This window comes from Coffea arabica, chromosome 11c (assembly GCF_036785885.1).
Source record: "Coffea arabica cultivar ET-39 chromosome 11c, Coffea Arabica ET-39 HiFi, whole genome shotgun sequence".
Lineage (NCBI taxonomy): Eukaryota > Viridiplantae > Streptophyta > Magnoliopsida > Gentianales > Rubiaceae > Coffea > Coffea arabica.
Genome location: NC_092330.1, coordinates 39,234,290 through 39,255,533, shown reverse-complemented (window position 1 = coordinate 39,255,533; position 21,244 = coordinate 39,234,290). Strand labels below are relative to the sequence as shown.

Here is a 21,244-nt window from a genome sequence, read left to right as displayed (position 1 = left end):
TCCAAGCTACTAACGAGCAATTTTATCTATCAGGTTAAAGGCACACTCATGTGTGTGCAATTTAAAAATAAATTAATTTTTATAAAAATTTTTTAATGAATTGATAATTATTTTGGTAGTCATGTCAATTAGTAGTTATCTTGATAATTAAGGGTTAATGGATAAAATTAACACTAAATTAACACCAAGTTAACTTTACAAGCGCTTTGTTATTATAAAGATATATATATATATATATATATAAGCTATACTAGTTAAATTTTTTCTTTAAATTTTTATTTTCTCCACCCGATTTGATAACTCATATTAGTTTAATTGCTTTTTACTCCATTTTGCCTCCTCGGATTCTTTCCAAGTCTTTTCGTCCACTCCTCCAAGTGTGATTATGAAGCTTAATTAATAGGTGTAAATTAACATTTTCAATAAGGCAAGTGATATTTGAATACTTCCTAACAATCCCTTCTAACATGTTATTACGTGAAAAGAAGTAGAATGCGAGAGAATTATTTTGGAGTGCAAATATCATCATTTGCCTTCAATTTTTTCAAAATTTTGCTTAGGCGGCCTGTAGGGCTCGTATTCAGAATATGATACACATGGTGATTTTGCTTTTTTTTTTTAATTATTTTCTGGAAGGAAAAATATACATAGTAAATGTTGAGCCTGATAAAATCTTCCACAATCAAATCATATTCTGCCAAAGAAACTAAAGCGACAATTGGGCAACCACTAACAATAATATTTTATGTATTCTAACAATCACGGGGTCACTTTCTCTTTTGTGATCGTTCTATTCAAATTAGTGTACGACCAAACACCAAAGCTTTCCAATGCTACAAACTAGAAAGGCACAAGTCAATATCAAGGCATGACTAGAAGCAGTAATTACCAAAGGATTTCTTGCCACTGGGGCTCACTCAGATTGTCAGATCAGGCGCATAATCTGTAGAAAAGAAAAATCATGGGACAATTTGATGCAGTGCAATTTTAACTATAATAAAGCATGAGAAGATTGAGATTTGAGATGACTAATTTGACGAAAACAGTGCTTTGGCCAGAAGCACTTGTCGGGTAGCCTAATAGTTGGTCAGCAGCATTAAAGTAAGGGTGGCATATATGGTTGATGCACGAATTGCCAGAGGATATATTAGAAGAGTATTTTGTCAGGTAGCCTAACAAAATAAATACAACAGCCAAGCACCACCAAGGGTGAGACTGGCATTTTTGCTGCATGGATTTCTTCAGTAAATTTGGGCATTTGGGGCTGGGCCACTGATGCTGATGAAAATAAGTAAATCAGTCTACTTGACAAATTTAAGGTTTATGATGAAATCCCTGTTGGGAAAAGAGAGTTTCAAATTTGACTTGTTCAATGAATGATGTTTACAGCCAATTATGATTTATGAACATCTTGGTAGGAGGTTGAATGAAAAAAATAATTCTTCCTAAAGAAGTCAAACATGAAACATTTGAGCAAAAGATAAGGTAGAAAGACGAGTAAATTTTATAGATACTAGCTATACTATCACAATTGGATACATGACACATATGTAAAAGTTGGATTGTGTATCATGCATCCAATAATAATAATACATGCGCTGTCAGTCAGTATATAGAAAATTAATCTAAAAGATAAAATGTTATTTAGGACTCCTTTGGATATATACTCATGAACCGTAAGATTTACTTGTCTTAAAAGTGTTCATTGCTTAAAGATTCTGAAATATGCCGAGGCATTTTTGCTTCGTTCTTTGTGTAGGCTATCAAGTCCCACAATATTCAGCATCAGGCTGCTCAGCTTGTTTCTCGTGTATCTCTCAAAATTTTTTTTTTTTTTTTTTTTGGCTATATGCATCAGGTATAAAATATTTTTCATGTGCAATTAGTTTAGAAGGTCTCATAAGGATACCTTGTATAGAAGAATTTCCAAGTTCAGTTCTTTGTTTTTTTTTTTTCGTCGTAACGGCATATGTCTAGCCTATTCCTACGGAGGCGGGGAGGGGGAAATCTACTCTATGGGGAGGTCCAAGTTCAGTTCTTTGAGTAATGAACTTTTTACTCAATAAAAAATGTTAAGTAGATTTAATGTCTTGACTACATCTTGAGTGACGAATTAGTCCACTTTGTACATTTTCATTTCTATACTTTCGCTTTCAACATTAATAGTATAGTCTGGGGTATGTCAAAGTAGCAAAATTTTGACTAGTACTGATTCAGCAACCGTGAATCATTAATTGTAGGCAATATAAGTAGGAATTTGTACAATAATTAAGTAGGCAATTCTTTTGCACAATAATTAATTTGTAGGCAATATAAGTAGGAATTAGTCAATAATTAGGTACGTCCAGAGCACGAATATACAAATATTTGACTTTGCATACCATACGCTAACTTCCAGTCAGTCTCCACGATCTCTTTCGGTGGTCAAACTTGGGTTTATCACAACTATATATAGCTCTGATCAAATTAATCTTCATGTAACACAAGAATTGCTTTTCTATCTAGCTCACAAAAACACGTTCTAGTACACACATTCGAAAAAAAAAAAAGGGAAAATGGATATCCTTCCTTTTGGATGCTTGGACGGATTAAAGAGGTGCTGGAGGAGGAGGAGATACCAAAGATTGGATGATTCAATTAAGATGAAAAGGAAGCTGAAGATTGCAAGGCTAGGGAGCAAGAGAAACAGCCAAAAGGAAGGGAAGATCAAGAAAGTTGAGAAATTCAGGTTCAAGATTATTACACCCGTGAAGCTGGTAGCAAGGCTTCATGAGGCATATATGGATGCAATGATACGTTTGGCAGGCACCAAAAGAATTGACCATGTTAGCAATGAAGCCAAAAGAGCTGCAAAATGCAAACCAATTCCAATGGTGTCGGCACCAACCAATGAAATGGTTGACTGTCGAGCTGTGGTGGAAATCTACAAAAGAGTGGTTTCTACACGTGATCAGCAATCATCCCTCATCCCAGAACTTTACTGATCAAATTGTCTTTGATGGTGAATAATCAATTATTTTCTCCTCATCTTTTGTTCTTGACTGTCTACGCCATGACATTGGATCGATGGCATTCAGAGTCTTGCATGAACGAGTAACTCTTCTTTTCAATCCCCTACTCTCCAAGTTTAATTCATTGTTTGTACTATTTCACTCCTCGTGAATGCACCTAGAGGTGCAGCCTTTATTCTTCTCTACAGTTCTCGTAAATTGTATCATCCTTGAGAAGGAATGAAGCCCCGTCAACTATAATAAACTTTTCCTCATATCGGCCGGCAACTGAGTTCTTTATTGCCCTTTTACAGTCAAGTACTGATTCCGACTATATGTTCAAATTTAACTCAGGCCAGCTTACTGGGGCAATTGTTGAGTAATTTTGTGAATTAGAGAGAATATGGCGGCCATTTAAGGAGTAATTCACATTCCTATCGAGACTTGAGAGTCGACGGAAACATCAAAAAAACGAAATGTTCAAGAGTGTTCCAAGATGCTAAGGAAAAAAAACAACTAAGGAATACTGTAGTAATTAGATATCACTTCAAAGTCTTCTTTTTATGAGTGTTATATAGTCAAATTCATGCAGCAGCAAGCACAAAATGGTAAAGAAACGAGGAGATCAAGTCTATATATATATCAACCAGGGAGCATTCTTGCCGGGATTTCCAATTTCCGTTTTCACACCAAACTCCTCCATAATACGTTGAAGCCAACAATCTCACAAATTCTCGGAAAGCACCAACATAAATAGCTCTTTAAGGATTCTAAACTCCTATATCTTAATTATTGCTTAACAGAAACATAAATGTTGATGAGGCCACTTAACAAAACCAAAGAACTTGAAATGATTAAGTTCAAAGGGGGTTTTTTTTTTAAAAAAAAAGAAGAGATTATAAGTAACTATGATGATAGGACTTTAGGTGAAGGGTAAATTAGGAATTATAAAAAGGAAGAAACATCATTATATTATATAATAATAGATAATAGATAAATAAATATAAGGATTAATTACAGTTTGCCCCCCTAAATTCAGCCCTTTATAACACTTTACCCCCCCTAAACATACTTTATCCTTTTCATTGGCCAGTCGTTAATGAGGTTTTTCTGCTAAAAAATTTGAAATGGATAGTGTAATTGTATTTAGATGCATTTAACAACTATTAAAGAAATAGGTATTTATTTTGTTACAATTATTATGTGTGTTTAAGAATTAAGTAGGAATATTTTGGTCATGAAAAATATAACTTCATTTCAACCCCATCAAAAAGTTGACCATAAGGGGTGAAGTGTATATATTTGGAGGTTAGAAGGTAAAGTGTTACAAGGGCCTAAGTTCAGGAAGGCAAAGCTAAATATAAATGAAGGGAAAATAAAAAAAAAAGAAAAAACATAAAAATCAAAACATATTCTTAATTAGAGGAGAAAATCACAACGCAAGCCGTAATCCTCCATGGTAGTCGTAAGTAGTTCAGTCGTCCTGTCCCCGGTCCGCCTCTGCCTCCGCCCGTTACCTTGTTCCATCCTCCCTATTTCTATCTCCCACGGCATCGTCATTTGCCTCCTGTCCTCTATGTCTACCAAAGGTTGGCCTATCAAACCCAATCCATGAGGATGACATTTGGGATTTTTACAAATCCTCCTGTAGCTTCTTTCTCCGAACCCTTGACACCGTGGGGATTGTATGCGTTCTGCTGTCTTGTGGTTGTCCTCTTGGCAAATGTGTCAGGTCATCTTGTGAAACCAAAGAAGCTGAAGTGGGGGAAATGGCAGATAAGGTCAATATTTACCTATGCCTTGTTCCTGATCCCACTACTTGTAAGTATCTGATTCAAAAGAACCATAGTCATGTTATTATAGCTGCCTCATGTTTGGTGGTTGTTGTTTCTATATCTGTGACCTTTATTTTATGCATCAATGCATATTAATATTGGACATGAGCTAATTTGGCCTGCACATAAGATAATTTTGCCAACAATATAATTTTGTCCATATTTTTTAATAATCGGACAATTTAGGCTAACATCCGAGCAATTCTTGCCAAACCAAATTATACGAGTGTTAGATTACAATAAATTGCAAATTCAGAAATGAGCATTTTTCCCCCTCAAAACATAAATTCTTCAACAACATGTTGCTCTACCCATTGCTCAAAAATAGCGCAGAAAATGTTGAGGAAATCTCTTTTCAATCCCTTATTTAAAGAATGAGAATTAGGAGATTCTTTCGTGAACTGCACCCTGAATAAAAATAAGGATACAAAAAGATCGGCTAACTACATCTTTCAAACAAGGGATAAAAAAGGAAAACCAAAAACTATATATGGCAGAAGTGCGAGTTACAAATCTTTGGGGAGGCTAACAGAAATAGAGTTTTATGTTCTCTCAATTCTTAATCATGGATCGAGAATTTTAACAATATTTTATGAGTAAATATTATATACACTGACGATATATATACTATCATAGTTGGATGCACGACATATATACAAAATTTAGGTTTTAAATTTAAATTTATATTATGTGTCATATATCTAATGGTGAAAGTGTATACACTGTAAGTGTATAGAACATTAATCCATATTTTATAAGGTTGTAAAACAAGCAAGCAAAACAAGTCTGCGTGCTATAATTTACACATGGAAACATACCCTTGTTGTTAATAATCTCCAAAATCATGACCATCATTTCCAATCAATCTAGAATTTTCATTCACTTGATTTGAGGAATCTTAATCGTAATTTGACAATAAAAAATGTAAAATAAAATACAGTACTTGAACGCATTTTTCGTGCTTTACAAAAATTAAAAGAGAAAAGCTTCTAAAATAGGACATGCTTTTGAAAAACCGTAAATTACTGCCTCGGCCTATTCCAGAATGTTGAAAACAATTAAGGCTACACCTTTGGTAACCAAATGCAAAGAAGTCCAAAACATGTTCAGAGTTTGAAAAAAAAAAAAATTTTCTTGGGTTTAACTAGTGATCAAAAGGAGACGAACTTGCCGCAGTTTGCAAATTCACCCCAAGGACTCAAATGGGTTTCTTGGGTTTAACCAGTGTCTAACTTATGCTTCCCTTGTAACTGATGTTCAATTTTATGTAACAACTTATACAGGTTTATTGCATCCCCTTTTTTTGAGAATAACATTTCTTGCATTCCGGGTTTCATAACCATCTTAAACTCTTAATCCACCTACCTAGCTAGACGTAATTTATTGAGCATTGGAGATGATGCAATGTATGTATTTTCATGCATGGGTATGGGTAGAAGCAGGCATTACAAATGAATTAGAACATTCAATCAGAAGGTCGAATCTTACTCTTTAAAGTTTCCCTCACCCTTTTTAAACTACATAAATCATGCACAAATATTGAACTAAATGACTAAAATAACTGCGATTACCAAATAAATATAAAATCATCAATTCATTCAATAGGCCATGATGATCCAATCTTTCTAATAATGGATGTTGATGCAGTTCAATTTAATGGGGTTTTGAGTACCCATACCAACTGTCATAGGTTATCTAGTCCTCAAGAAGGACCGTAAGAATAAGCATAGCTTATCCTATTCATCTCTATTTAAAAATCACTATAAAAATTTTTGTCAAGATGCCTTGACCAAAAATTTTTTGTTTTCACCTTTTTGCTGGTTTGTAAAAATTGAAAATGTCAAATGTGTTTCTTTTTTATTTTTCTGTACCGATTCAAATTTTGACTCATACTTACAGCAAAAGTTACAAGCACCATTCTCATTGATCTGAACTAAAATAAGCCCAGCTAGTAATTTTGTTTGTTTTTCCTATTTGCCTCTTTTTTTTTTGTGTATAATTTCTGGCTGGCCCGTTTCCTGAATCAGCAGCAACATATGTAACTTGAGTTGGAATCCGTCAATGCTATAATAATATTGAACTCAGCATAGGTACATACTAGATTCAATTCCATGCCAATTTTGACATTTTCTTTGTCAAACTTTTTATTTTGGTTGACATTTATCAGATTATATAATGCCCTATTCAAACTAATGTTCATGCAACACAACTTTCCTGATCTCTCTCTCTCTTTCTCAACCAAAACACAAAATGGATATCCTTCCTTTGGGATGCTTTGATGGATTAGAGAGGTATTTGTGGAAAAAGAGATATCAAAGACTGGAAGATGCAATTAAAATGAAGAGGAAGCTGAAAATTGCTCGTCTGGGGAGCCAAAGAAGTAAAAAAAAAAAAAAAAAAAAGAATTTGAAATCAAGAACGTTCACAATTCGGTTTCCAACATCAGAGCACCATTGAAGTTGGTAGTAAAGTTTCATGAAGCATAGATTGGTCCAATGACACGTTTGGCAGGCACCAAGAGGTTTCCCCATGTTAAGAATGGAGAACAAAAGAGTTGCAAATTAAATACCAACCAATTCGTATTCAAATTTTGCCAATTCTTTGTCACCAATTACTGCATCAAAGGTCGGTCATATCTAATAAACTGACAATTGATATTTGATCGCTTCATTTTATTCTTTTTTTTTTTTTTTTGTAAAGTTGGCCTTGTTGAAATCTGCTTACTACATGTGTGTTTACGTTGTATTGTACACAATTTTATTAACCTTCTTTATCATCGAAACAAGAACTAAAAAAAAAAAAAGAGAACGCCCTAACAAGTATAAAGATTAGGGATGATCAGCCTCCCAAGAAATCCAGCAATTCACAAGATTTTTATCACAAAATATCAACTTCAAGGGAATCAAGCCATTCGCATAATATAACTCCAAGGATCGCTGATCAACTTTAAGAAAATATATAATCCATAACCCAAATATTCATAGTCAAAAGGCTTTGCCAACACGATATAATTCCATGACTTATGAGGAGACAAAGAACAAAAGTAAAACAACTATTAAACCTTAATATTAATCCTTCCCTAATAAACCAAGTAACATAGTGATAATTAAGAATAGATAATTCTCACCCAATACTAGACTGTTAAAGCAACTAATCTGACCAAAGTACTTATCAAGCCATGTTGTCCGAGTTTAGGTGTTTACATATCTACTTTGTGAACCATAGCTGTTGTTGTAACCAGTAGGAAAACGGCCATAACTGGTGTTGGAACCCGCAGGAAAACGGTGTGTGATCGTGGACTTCATTCTAAGCTCTTTCTCAACACGAATGGTCTCCATAGGCTGCTGCACTCCAAAACACGTCAAACAACCATTGTCCCCGTTCCCTTCACCTGTCTTCTTGCAAAACAAGTTACCCATGGTTGAGTCAAATCAGCAAGAAAGCAAAGGTGTTGCAGAGAAGGCAAAGGTGAATCTCAATGCTTTGATGCCCTTATTTAAAGTGTAAGTTAGGGTAGTTTACGGGTAGCACCACAAGTTATGGAAATAATATTGCCATATAAAAGCTATCAATTGCACAAGGAACGAAAAAGAAAGAAATTAGGCACTGATGGATGATTAGTACACTTAAATTTGGTGATTACCATTTACACATTTCAAATTTACATTTATTGTGCTTGTTACATTTAGATGCTTTCTTGATTTAACGTAATCTTTTCAAAAAGGTAACAATTAAGTCCCAATATGTGCCTATAGGTTACCTGTTTAACAAACCTAAGAAAAGAAAATAAAAACCTAAGTGGAAGAAGAGAGGAAGGGCTCTTGTATGCTCTCAAGAGAAAAGATTGTCAGTAAAGCTACTCAAATAATAAAGGAAAAACCTTAATGATTTTTTTTAACCTTAGTGAGTTTGGCTTTGTTTTAGTTGGTTAGAGGATTCTATTCAATAATGCGTTGATTTAGAGTCAAATGTATCTCTCCCAGTACCAAAAAAATAACCTAATAAGATATTTTTGAGATGATACCGCAATTAATTGAAACCCCATATAAAAAAAAGGGTTTTCTTCATAGTTTTTTTTTTTATAACCAACATCTTTGTTAATATACCTAAATTCTATCTAACCTACCATATATATGTGCACATTAACAATTATTACTCTTCCTTACAATTTTACACTTTTCCTAATTAACCTTTTCTTTCTAAGATTCTTACACATTAACAATTATTACTCTTCTTTACATTCATACACTCTTCCTAATTAACCTTCCCTTTATGAAGATCTAACTAAAAATAATTTGATTCATACAAGAAAGACAAATATTTGATAGTTTTGATTGATTATTTTGAGGTCATATGGTCAAAATTTCTCGATGCCAACAAATTTGCCTAGGTAATGTAGTAATTTCACAATAATTTAACCGAATGCAAAATGCAAATTTTTTGTGTGTAAATGTAAGATTTTCCATTACGAGATGGGTTGATATGCATTTTCAGTAGGCTAACAACGTCAGCATTTGCCGTTACCATGATATACCTGCATATGCTATTCCATTGAAAATCAATGCGGGAGAATAGGCGCCCATATCTTGAATGCCCAATTTCAGCCAATAGCTCCTCATTCCGCGATTCGGCAGTATAGGAGATCCATATAATTTGTTTTTTCCCTTTCATTTCCCTTTCCTTTGCTGAATAATCCATATTTATTAATGGGATTTGTGAATCATTTTTGAATTATCTATTATTAATTCATCAAATCATCTAGTAGCCTAGTTTAAGGCCTTTAGGCACATTAATAATTAACCCTTGGTCTCAAACACTAATATTGCTTATATTTTCTCTTCTTCTTGAACCTTTCTTGACCGAGCAAATTCGAAAATCCCTCTCAATTTACTGCATATCACATGCACCAAGTCACACATTTGCCTTAACTAGCCAGATGAATATTCTCAATCAGAAAAGTATTCAACAGAATCCCAATCAAAATCTAGTACTTTCTTGATACTTTCATGTGGGCTTCAAGAACTTCGTCCCATGCTGTCAATTTTTAGGCAGCTGTCACATCATGCAAATGTAATCACCCAAGCCTTTCTACGCATATAATTGTCTCATTTCCCCTCTTGCGTGCACGAATCATTGCATGCTTATTAAATAAGCAAAAATCTCAACTTCCTAAAACCAGTAGACCATACTAATTAAGCAAACTCTCAATTTATAGCTTTTGCCACAACTCTTCAATCCTCACCCTTCTTCAACCCTCCTTTAGTTTTCTTCTCAGACACCATAAAAGAGTAAAAGTAACCAACAAATCAGATTAGGTTGCTACGCTTTAGAGTCTTAGATATCCGGAAGTATAACAGAAGTGGCATCTGCCATAGGATAGCTGAAGAGGGCTTGTGTTGACACTTGGGATTTATTTGCAGAATGGAATTTGCTGATGAATCAAGATTGCATAATGGCAATCAAGCAGCTGGTCTCTATTATCCGCTTGGTGAATTTGACGCTGAAAACGTTGGTATTGATCGTGTTTCTGAGGATTCAACGCGGTTGAAGCAGCTGGGATACAAGCAAGAGCTCGGCCGTGGCCTTTCGTAAGTAGCATATATTTCTGCTTCAAAGTTCTTGAAATCCATCTTAATTTACTTCATCACTGCAACATTGCATGACAATCTAGCAAGTGGAATCTAAAGGTTTACTTGGTTATTTGTGATAAAGAAGGGAAGCACCTTGGATGGTTCAGATAAACAAGACACGTTGGTCCACTAAAACTTGTTTATTTCAAAGGACATATGGTATCTATTTTGAACATTTGTTGAAAAAGAAAAGGCAACCCTTCAAGTTTTGTTTATGCTATTGTCTTCCTATTCATTAATTCTTTCATTAAATCAGTAATCTATGATTTGACTCCACTTCAGAGGGGCAGGGAGTAATCTTTTGTTAGATATTTTTATTGTACTATTTAGTATCAAATGGACCAAAAACAATTACATTTCCTTGTTTTTTGAGAGAAAGAATTTGATTCTTTGTATAATTTTATTTGCTTACATCATATACATACTTTCAACTATCATTTTAGCTCACATACATCACGTTAAAAAAGTATTACAGCTGAGTTTGTTTGGACAACAAGAATTTGGCCAAAAAATTTCAGATTTTGTTTTGCTTGCATCATACACACAATTTCCAATCACCTTTTTATCTCACATACATCACATCACAAAAAGTGCTACAGTAACTGGATCAAATAAATCATCCAAATAAATTCTTATCCAAACAAACTCACTAGTATTTTTTTTCAAAAAATTATCCCTAATAATATCCTATCCAAACACACTTACAGCATTCTTGGAGTTGGAGGGACATTTTAGGAGGGCACTGATCGCATGTAATTATTCAGTGTACTTGATGAGTGTTTATTTTAAATATTACGGTTCATATGATTTTTTACATTAATGACATTTTTCTACTTCAAAAGAAAAGAAAATAAACGCCAGTTCTAACTACTTGGTTTAGTAAAATTTATGAAGATAAATGACTTGTAAATTTTCGTTTTCATTATTGTGTTTTTGGTGTATGAAGGTTCCTGGCCAATTTTTCGGTCACTTTTTCAATATTATCAGTCATGACGGGAATAACAACGCTGTACAATCAGGGCCTGTCGTTTGGTGGGCCCATTGCTATGGTTTACGGGTGGCCTATCGTTAGTTTAATGACGATGATTGTGGGCCTCTCGATGGCTGAGATCTGCTCTGCTTACCCGACTTCTGCTGGGCTATATTTTTGGAGTGCTATACTCTGTGGTAACGGATGGAGCCCATTCGCATCTTGGCTCACTGGCTGGTACGTAATCAAACTACCATCAGTATTGTTTGTCTTCTTATTTTTGTGCTTCCGCAAAATCATATTACCTCAAATATTTTTTGGCATTTTCATGGTGTGGAGATTGTTGAAACCTTTGTCCTTAGTTGATAATCTGCATTGTGTATCAACGAGTATATCTGCTGCTATTGGGCCCATATTCGAATTGATTTTCATGTACCTCGGGCCCTAGGTAAAGTTCACCTAAAAGTTCGAATCCAAGTGTTGAAAGCAATGGCTATTTTATTAGCAGTGGCAAACAAGCTCATAAACAGAACCTATTTTCTTATAACAAATTACATTTTGTATCACTCGAACTCGAGCAAGTGACTTTTCGAACTTGATCTCAGACACTTCATACTTCTCACTAGTCATGCTCGAGTTTTGAAATTGAAGGTTTGTCAAACTTAAACTTGAGCTCAAGCTCAAACAAATATACTTCAAGATCGAGTTCGAATAGACTAGTGTTCAAACTCACATCCGCTCATTGCCCCCCTAAGCCTCAATTGAAAGAGAACTTTGGCTGTTAACAAGAAATTAATTCTCTCCAAATTTATTTCCACAAAGAATTCAACTTTTTTAGGACTATGGCTAGATAGAGATGTCAATAAGTCTAATAAAGTAGAATACTCCATTGTTCAAATTCTCTCTGTTTATTTTAACAATTTCGAAATTGTATTTTAATTTGAGTTGTTTATTTATCGAGCCAAACTCTTGACAAGCTTTTACCAAGCCGATCTCGCATTGAGCTCAATTAGTTTTGACTTTTTAAACTTAACTTTCAAGTCTCAATCTTTAAGCTGATTGAGCTAAGTTCATAGTCTACTTTCAAACTTTATCGAACACGAAATACTGTTCGTGTTTAGTTTGATCAGTTGAAAAATAAAGTTCAAACTAGTTTTAACAGGACCAAGTTCGTTTCAAATATCAAGTAATTTGATCCATTTTTTCGTCCTTGTCTAGATAAAATATTTAGAGAAAGAAATTCAACTTCATAAACTGTTTGAGCAAGATCGCTTTCCGAATTGAAGTGGATTGAATTCTGACAATTTTTCTACCCAAAATAAATGATATTTTGTCCACATTACTTGACCCATAACAAGCCCCATTAATAAGACAAAATAAGAATGAAGAAAAAAAAAAAAAAGAGCTGATGTATAACTTGAAATAATCAGCTAGCTAATCGTTTAGTTACGCCATCACCAATTAATTCAAGTAAAACTGCGTTTGTAGACTTTAGATGCAATAATACCAATTAGAAGGATTGTTTTCTTGTACAATGGACAATTCTCCAATCATTTTTCGGTTCAAATTAGTCGGTGCTGTTTTCGCAATATTTCAGTCTGTTTACGGACCATAATGATTAGCAACAACATTGGATATGATGGGTTGCCTTGGTCCGATTGCGATTTGAGATCATGGCACTAATATTATCTTGCACTTTTATAAGAATAAAAAAAAATAGTGAATCTATATTTGCTTTTCAGCTTAGTCAAAATATTGAAACACCTTGCTCCAAAAGAATGGAATTTAATCCAAAAAACTAATTAACAAAAAAAAAAAAAGAAATTGTACGTATCGACATGCATGATGTTAGGTTCTTAACGTTTCTTTAAGAAAAAAATGAAAGGTAGAAAACATATTTAGGATTTAACCCTTTCCATTTTATTTTCATGACTAACAACATAAAGATAATTTTATATGTATGAAATTTGAAATGAATTTGGGCAAAAAAATACTTGCACGTTTGCTCATTCTATGTTATTATTTTTTTTGGGAATATTTTCTGGAGTACCTAGTTTATTGCAACAAATGACAAATTTGAAATACTATTTGAAATAATTATTGTAACACTTTTCGTGATGTGATATATGCAAAATAAAAGATAATTGAAAAAATCAAAATGTGTATTAAAAAATATATTTGTGACGTAAGCAAATAATTTCTTAAAAATTAACAATAAATTAATCATTTATACAATAACAGTATATACACAATCACTATGAAAATATTGACAACTCATTTGAATTTAAGATTTACTCAATAGTAATACCTATCCAAACACAATCAAGCCATTTACTGGATTTCTTGGAGGCCACATTTTCGCACGTGAGATGCAGTAGCCGCATTCTTTGGTTCTTCATCTTTTCCCATTTGAATATTAGATTCTCAGTTGATTTGTTCACATGCAAAAATTGTAATGCAAATCACTCTGCTGCCCAGTTCCGGCCATAAAACCTAAACGGCTCTCAAGTCTTCGACAATTTTAACTTTGCTTTGAACATTGAAAAGAAGAGAATCGACTAACAACGACTATAGCCACTGGCCATTTGGTCCAGTGGTCATCACCATAATGGTGATGCTGGAGGTCAGGGGATCAACCCCTGTCTCCCACAATTTGGCTACAATATGTGGTTGGTCTTAGTTGTCGGAAAAAAAAAGACTAACAACAACTATACCAACTATCTGTAGAGTAGTTGGCCATTGGAAGCGGTTTAAAGCTTTTATTGGATGTAGATCAAGAGATCAAATTTCTTGACTTGGAAGCGGTTTAAAGCTTTTATTGGATGTAGATCAAGAGATCAAATTTCTTGACTTGCATTCTTCTGCAGGATTTTCCGAAAAAATTTATCAGCGGGTGCAATGACATCCTTCTGATTCGATAGCGGTTTAGTCTCCTCTGAATTTTTCATCGATTCTTTTGAATCCATTCCTTTCCCTTGTTGTAACATAGGAGTATGTCTAAATTAAAAGTTATCATGTCGACAAAAAAAAAAAAAAAAAAAAAGACTAACAATACTATGATATGAACTCTATTTGTTCCTTGCTTCTTTTGTCACATAAATTTAGCATTCAGGATGAGCTACACAAATTTGTCTTTTCTCCTCCTTTTGTTCTTCTCGCTATTTGTTTTGTTTTCTTCTTCTCAAAATGACTACACGGTGTTCACATGTTTCTTCTTGACTCGTTTCTTTTGTATTTAATTTAAGATTTTAGTTTAGATCTTATGAAGTAAAATGAGGTGAGAAAACCTTTTTTTCCCCTGAAAATCTTATCATGTCAGGAAGAAAAATATGTCGTCGGTACCCGTTGTCATTCATATAAGAGATATGGTATAATCTCATCAACATTTCAAGCTTTTAAAATTCAAATTGTTTAGAATAATTAAGTCAACAATTGCAAGAGAAATGATAACTAACTTCAATTGTAGTTTTTTTGGACAAAAAAAATTATTACGTTCTTCGTAAATATATTTTTAATCACTTTTTTATATGATATGAATAAAATTTTTATAAATAAAATTAAATTTGCTGTAACCCAATAAAATATCTATTGTCCTTACATATCCCTTCCCCCCCCCCCCCCCCCCCCCCCCCGGCCCTCCTTCGCATCCCGGGACCGCACCCCCAAATTAGTCACTATCAAATTGCAATGTACAAATCGATCAATTGTCCTTAGGATGGCCTAAGAGATGGTACGATTACGTAATCTTTGGTAGGCTGAGCAAAAGCCAATTTTTTAAAGTGCCCATCTCAATAAGAGATTCCTTTATTTCTCTTTCCCATAAATCTGAAAAAAAAATATCACAAAATCAAGAAAATAAATTAATAAAGAAAAGGCAACCCACCTAACCACAGTTCTCTCTTTGACTTTCCCACAGCTTTGGTTGACCATCACATTTGCTTCCTCCACCAAAATAATTACCCCCAACAGACTCATTAAAGATTCCGAAACGTGTCCGCAGAGGAAAAAGCACGGTAATATTCCTCTCACGGAATCTATATTAAATCCATCATCATTTCCATGAACAAACAGTAGCTGGAAGTTCTCAAGAAAACTCTCAGCTACTCAGACAGAAAGAGAGAGATAAAAGGGTGTGTATTGATAACTAAACCACAATTCAAGGTTTCATATCTTGAATAAGAGTACACACCTCCCTCATCTCTCTCTTTGATCACTTGAATTTCAAAAAAATGGCGTGGAATCGTGAAGAGAAGAGCGAAGTGCTTCCACAACGTGTTCAACAAAGCAATGGCACATCATCCATTGATTCAGGCCATGAACGCTTGCATGAGCTAGGATACAAGCAAGAACTCAAGCGAGACCTCTCGTAATTATTCAATCCATAACTCATTCGGAATATTGTTTTTTATCTGATTTCTGATGTGGGTATTTGATATTTTTTGTTTTGGTTCTTGTGTTTTTTTTTTTTTGGGATTTTTTGGTGCAGGGTTTTTTCGAATTTTGCATTTTCATTTTCAATTATATCAGTGTTGACTGGTGTGACTACACTGTATAATACGGGGTTGAATTTTGGTGGGCCTGTTTCTTTGGTGTATGGATGGATAATTGCTGGTTGTTTTACTATGGTTGTGGGATTATCCATGGCTGAGATATGTTCTTCTTATCCTACTTCTGGAGGACTCTATTATTGGAGTGCTAAGCTTGCTGGCCCTAGTTGGGCACCCTTTGCATCCTGGATCACTGGCTGGTAATTGAAAATCTTGCTTGTTTGAATAATTAATGACATTTAATTGAGGGTATTCTTCTCTGTTTCAATTGCTAGGGGTCTACTAGTGGCTGTCATTTATTTCAATTTGCAATTCAGGGAGCCCAACCTATTTATAACAGTTGGTATTTTTTTTAAATTTTTTTGAGGTCAGCGCCAATTAGTTGCCTATGTTTCGTTGGTCTTGTATTGTTCTTTGAAAGTTAGACGTTAGAATTTATCTTCCATAAGATTAGCAATTTTAGGAACAGATGAAATTGTTGGGATATGCAACTTTTTCTACATATTTTGCTAGATTATGTTTAATATCAAAATAGTTTAGTTATTAGAAAAATAAGGATATTTGTTAACAAAAGATCATGTTGGTTTGTTAACAGATATTTTTGATAAGATTTGCTAGTAGAAGGAGATTATATTTTGTTGAGATTTCTAGGATAATTGTTAGTGGGATATTTTGCTAGTTTGTTTCATGTAATCACTATAAATAGTGAGTTGATGAATGTAGAACAAGATGCTCATTTTCCACCTTCAATACAAGTCTCTTATAAGCTTTTTTTGCAACACTAAGGTGTTGTTTCTTAGTTCATGCCCCAAAAAACCAACAAAGTGGTATCAAGAGCCTATATCTTAAGGGCCTGAGTTTTTTTTGAGAGTGATGCATTGGTGAGGATCCATTATAAGTTCAAGCCATGACAGGAAAGAACTTTTTGTCAAATGTTTCAACTTTTAGGGGTGAAATTTACCAAATTTGGGCCATAAAATTTTGGACTTATTTGGTAGTCAATGATCTACGAGATATGGTAGAGACGATTTTTGTTTCATCAGTATTTGAAGAGCTGATGAATACACAAATTAGAGACCACAGAGTTGCAGTTATACAGAGATCCAAGGCCAGCATTCACATATCAGTTTTTGATGCCGTTTTCACAAAGATAATGGCTGATGATTTGATTGAGAATAAATTATTCTCAATTAAAATAGAAAGGAGAAGTTTCACTATGAATTGGTCAGATTTTGACAATTCTAAAGTGGAACATGATGATGAAATCAAGAATTCAGATCCTGAAAAATTCAGGAGGAGATCATTGATAAGTCAGGAGATATCAGATTGATTCCTGATATTTATCAAGATTATAACATTTCTGTTTTTGGTCTACAGATTTTGATGGTGATGGCAAAATGAAGAACCATGCAGAATTTCATATTTTCTGTATAGGTTCAAATGTCGTCAAAGGATGTTCCACTTTAAACCTATGAGAAGGTTATTTGGAAACATTAAAAAAAAATCATCTTTTATGTGGAGTTTGGCATGAGAAGACAAAAGAAGAAGTTCATTGCAAAGCTAATCATCAATTGCAGAGCTTCTTACAAAAGTCTCATCCAAAACAAGATTCAAAGATTTGAGAAGACAATTCAAAATCTGCAGCAAAAGTGGCAATGAGGAGTGTTGGGATATGCAACTTTTTCTACATATTTTGCTAGATTATGTTTAATATCAAAATAGTTTAGTTATTAGAAAAATAAGGATATTTATTAACAAAAGATCATGTTGGTTTGTTAACAGATATTTTTGATAAGATTTGCTAGTAGAAGGAGATTATATTTTGTTGAGATTTCTAGGATAATTGTTAGTGGGATATTTTGCTAGTTTGTTTCATGTAATCACTATAAATAGTGAGTTGATGAATGTAGAACAAGATGCTCATTTTCCACCTTCAATACAAGTCTCTTATAAGCTTTTTTTGCAACACTAAGGTGTTGTTTCTTAGTTCATGCCCCAAAAAACCAACAAATTTGGACCTAGACATTGTTCCCATGTAAGGTGTTAGTTCTATAAGTGTTTCGGCTTCGTATTCTGATTAGTTTTGCTTTCAGCTGAAAGCCTGAATGAGCTTGTTTTTCTCATTTAAGCTCACCTTTTGCTTTAGTTCAATTATTGGTCTTCATTTCTTCTGTAACTGAAGTAAATTTTACTTAAATACATGATGCTGTCCTACCTTTGCAAAAAGTACTATTATAAGAAATTTCATGAATTACTGACTTTTGTGGAAGTTTGGTGTTTTGCCATAAATGGATGAGATTCTGGTGATGTGTAGTTAACTTATGTAGTTCTGAGAAGCCTATTATATTGGTCATTTAGTTTTTGCTCGAATGAATCAAGACGAAGTTCTTGTACTCCATTTTCTCTGAGTTCTTGGGTAGTGGCATAATGGACCATCTTCATCTGGATCACCCTCTTACCATGTAGAGTTTGGTTTCTATAGGTAGCAATCTGTTTGATAAACTATCGCCAGCTATGTCTTGCTATAAATCCATTGGTAGAGGCTGAGTACTTATTTTTTGTTTTTCTTGTTTTGGCTTTACAGGTTCAACATTGTTGGTCAGGTATTTAAACTTTTAGTCTGCAGTTCAAGATTCTTCACTCTATTTCTGTCAATCCTCTTCATGCTTGGTGACACCACAATTATGTTTAACTGGTAAAGAAATTTCTCTTTGCAGTGGGCAGTTACAACAAGCGTGGATTTTTCACTTGCACAGCTGATTCGGGTGATCATCCTTCTGAGTACTGGTGGAACCTCTGGAGGTGGATATGAGGCCTCTAAGTATGTAGTTATTGCCATCCATGCTGCAATTTTGCTCTCACATGCTGTCTTAAACAGTCTTCCTATCTCGTGGTTATCATTCTTTGGACAGCTTGCTGCTGCATGGAATGTACTAGGTAGACTGACGACAAAACTGTTCTATAAGTCGGTTTCAATTCTCACCCGATTGTCTTACAAGATACTCTTTTGGCTTCTCACCTGATTGTCTTACAAGATACTCTTTTGGTTTCAGGAGTCTTTATACTCATGATTGTGATTCCTACAGTTGCAACTGAAAGAGCCAGTGCTAAGTTTGTGTTTACTCATTTCAACACTGAAAATGGGGCTGGCGTCAACAGTAAATTGTACATATTTATACTCGGGCTTCTTATGAGCCAGTATACGCTGACTGGATATGATGCATCTGCCCACATGGTAAGTTTCATCTCTAATTTATTGCGCTTATTCATTTTTTGTGTTGGGACTTTGATGACGCAAATACAATAGAAATTACATCTATCTCTATGTATTGCCCTTATCCTTTCTGGAGTTTGATTATGCTATCACATTCTTAAATAAAATCTATGAGATAAAGAATCTCAAGGATTAAGTACTGTCATGCTCATATACTAGCACTATCTGATGTAAGAACAACATTCATATCAGAATGGAACAATTGAGCAACCAGCGGCTAAAAGGTACTTCAGATTACAAAACTGATTACCAGATATTTGGTTTCATTTTCGCTTAATCATCTAGGCATCTAGCTTATCTGCTATGTGCTCTGCAAGAAATTCAGATCTCACATTTTGAGAGCTTGTTCTCCAGTTTTTAAGTCATTTATCTTATTCTTAACCAAACAAATTTTGTTGGATAATTTCTCTTACATTATTACTTCTGCTGCTAGTCAGAGGAAACCAAGAGTGCAGATAAGAATGGCCCTAAGGGAATAATTAGTTCCATCGGGATATCTATAATTGTTGGATGGGGTTATATACTTGGTATCACATTTTCAGTTACGAACATCCCAAATCTTTTGAGCAAGGACAATGATGCTGGTGGTTATGCCATCGCTGAAATTTTCTACCAAGTGTTCAAAAGTAGATATGGGAGTGGAGCTGGTGGAATTGTGTGCTTGTGTATTGTTGCTGTTGCCATATTTTTCTGCGGCATGAGCTCAATAACTAGCAATTCAAGGTAACCATTCTTTTTAATTTTTTCTGCTGGTTTCTTCATGTGTAGCAAGATTTCCATTGACGGTCAAATTGATATACATTCTCAGGATGGCCTATGCATTCTCAAGGGATGGAGCTATGCCTTTGTCATCCTTGTGGCACAAAGTAAACAAGCAAGATGTTCCCATAAATGCAGTTTGGCTTTCAGCTTTTATTGCATTCTGCATGGCACTTACGGTATGAACCTCTCTTTTCTGCATTTTCCTGTAGGCCAGGGGAACCACAAGACTTTGAGAGCACGTCAGATTTTAAGAATCTTTAAAATGAAATGCAAATTCTCTTTCTATTGAATTTTAAGAACCTTTAAAATGCAGCGTGAGTTTACTTGCATATGCGGATTTGCTTGAGCTATTACCAATTAGGATGAGCACCCACTGTTCGTTTTTATTCATCACTCCTTTAACTGAATATCGCACGCTCTGCATTTTTTATTTTTTTTTTTGTGGCAGTCTCTTGGGAGCTTGGTCGCATTTCAGGCCATGGTATCCATAGCAACTATTGGACTGTACATTGCCTATGCCCTACCTATCTTCTTTAGGGTGACTTTGGCACGAAAATCTTTCACCCCAGGGCCTTTCAATTTGGGAAGTTTTGGGGTCCTTGTTGGTTGGATTGCTGTGCTGTGGGTGGCAACCATCTCTGTGCTGTTCTCCTTGCCCGTTGCCTATCCCGTTACCGATCAAACTCTCAACTATACGCCAGTTGCTGTTGGTGGCCTAGTTATTCTTACTGTCACTGCTTGGGTCTTTAGTGCTAGGTATTGGTTTAAAGGTCCTATAACCAATATAGACGACTAAAATAGGCCATGGATGTATAACTAGTTCCTGTACATGAAAGGTATAATATCATATAGGAAGTTCCTTTTCTTGATTATTGCAACTTTATTCTTACTTCGACCAAGATTGGTATCATTAAATTGTAATCTAAGGTGTCGTAGAATTTTCTCATTTTGGGCATTGAGCACATCTCATCTTAAACGAACAAAGATCCAAGCAATAAGCTTCGCCATGTATCGTTTTCTTGTTAACATTTTCAGACGTATGACTAGCGCTCAAAATCGTGAAAACCGTTGCAATGACTGTTGTTATCATCAATTTCATTCCAATGTTTTTGTTGTTGGTCTGGTAGATCAAACCAAAAATACACACGAACGGTGTACCAGTAGTATCTAATTTTTTTCACCTTTTAGATATTGTTTTTGAGAAGGTGTTCTGCGTCATTTACACAGACTTGTCGA

The 21,244-nt window shown here is 34.5% G+C and overlaps 1 protein-coding gene across 4 annotated transcripts; it reads left to right on the top strand.

Annotated features, from left to right (window-relative positions):
* Nucleotides 1-10,070: 10,070 nt before the first annotated feature.
* LOC113717239 (amino-acid permease BAT1 homolog) lies at nt 10,071-20,954 on the top strand. 4 transcript variants are annotated; one of them, XM_072070729.1, is made up of 8 exons: nt 10,071-10,413; nt 11,402-11,662; nt 18,557-18,575; nt 18,690-18,909; nt 19,026-19,207; nt 19,680-19,969; nt 20,055-20,184; nt 20,457-20,954. In XM_072070729.1, the coding sequence occupies exons 1-8, from the start codon at nt 10,247-10,249 to the stop codon at nt 20,802-20,804; spliced, it is 1,617 nt and encodes a 538-aa protein (XP_071926830.1). In that variant the 5' UTR covers nt 10,071-10,246; the 3' UTR covers nt 20,805-20,954. The 4 variants fall into 4 exon arrangements, with proteins under 4 accessions (XP_071926830.1, XP_071926831.1, XP_027097759.1 ...); XM_072070730.1 differs by lacking the exon at nt 11,402-11,662 and adding an exon at nt 15,912-16,172 and having other exon boundaries at nt 10,075-10,413; XM_027241958.2 differs by lacking the exons at nt 10,071-10,413; nt 11,402-11,662 and adding exons at nt 15,348-15,791; nt 15,912-16,172.
* Nucleotides 20,955-21,244: the final 290 nt, after the last annotated feature.

Coding starts and splice junctions, on each gene's coding strand:
- LOC113717239 (XM_072070729.1), top strand. CDS start 10,247: ATGGAATTTGCTGATGAATCAAGATTGCATAATGGCAATCAAGCAGCT. Junction 19,208..19,679: donor ATGATGCATCTGCCCACATG/GTAAGTTTCATC, acceptor TTCTGCTGCTAG/TCAGAGGAAACCAAGAGTGC. Junction 19,970..20,054: donor TCAATAACTAGCAATTCAAG/GTAACCATTCTT, acceptor ATACATTCTCAG/GATGGCCTATGCATTCTCAA.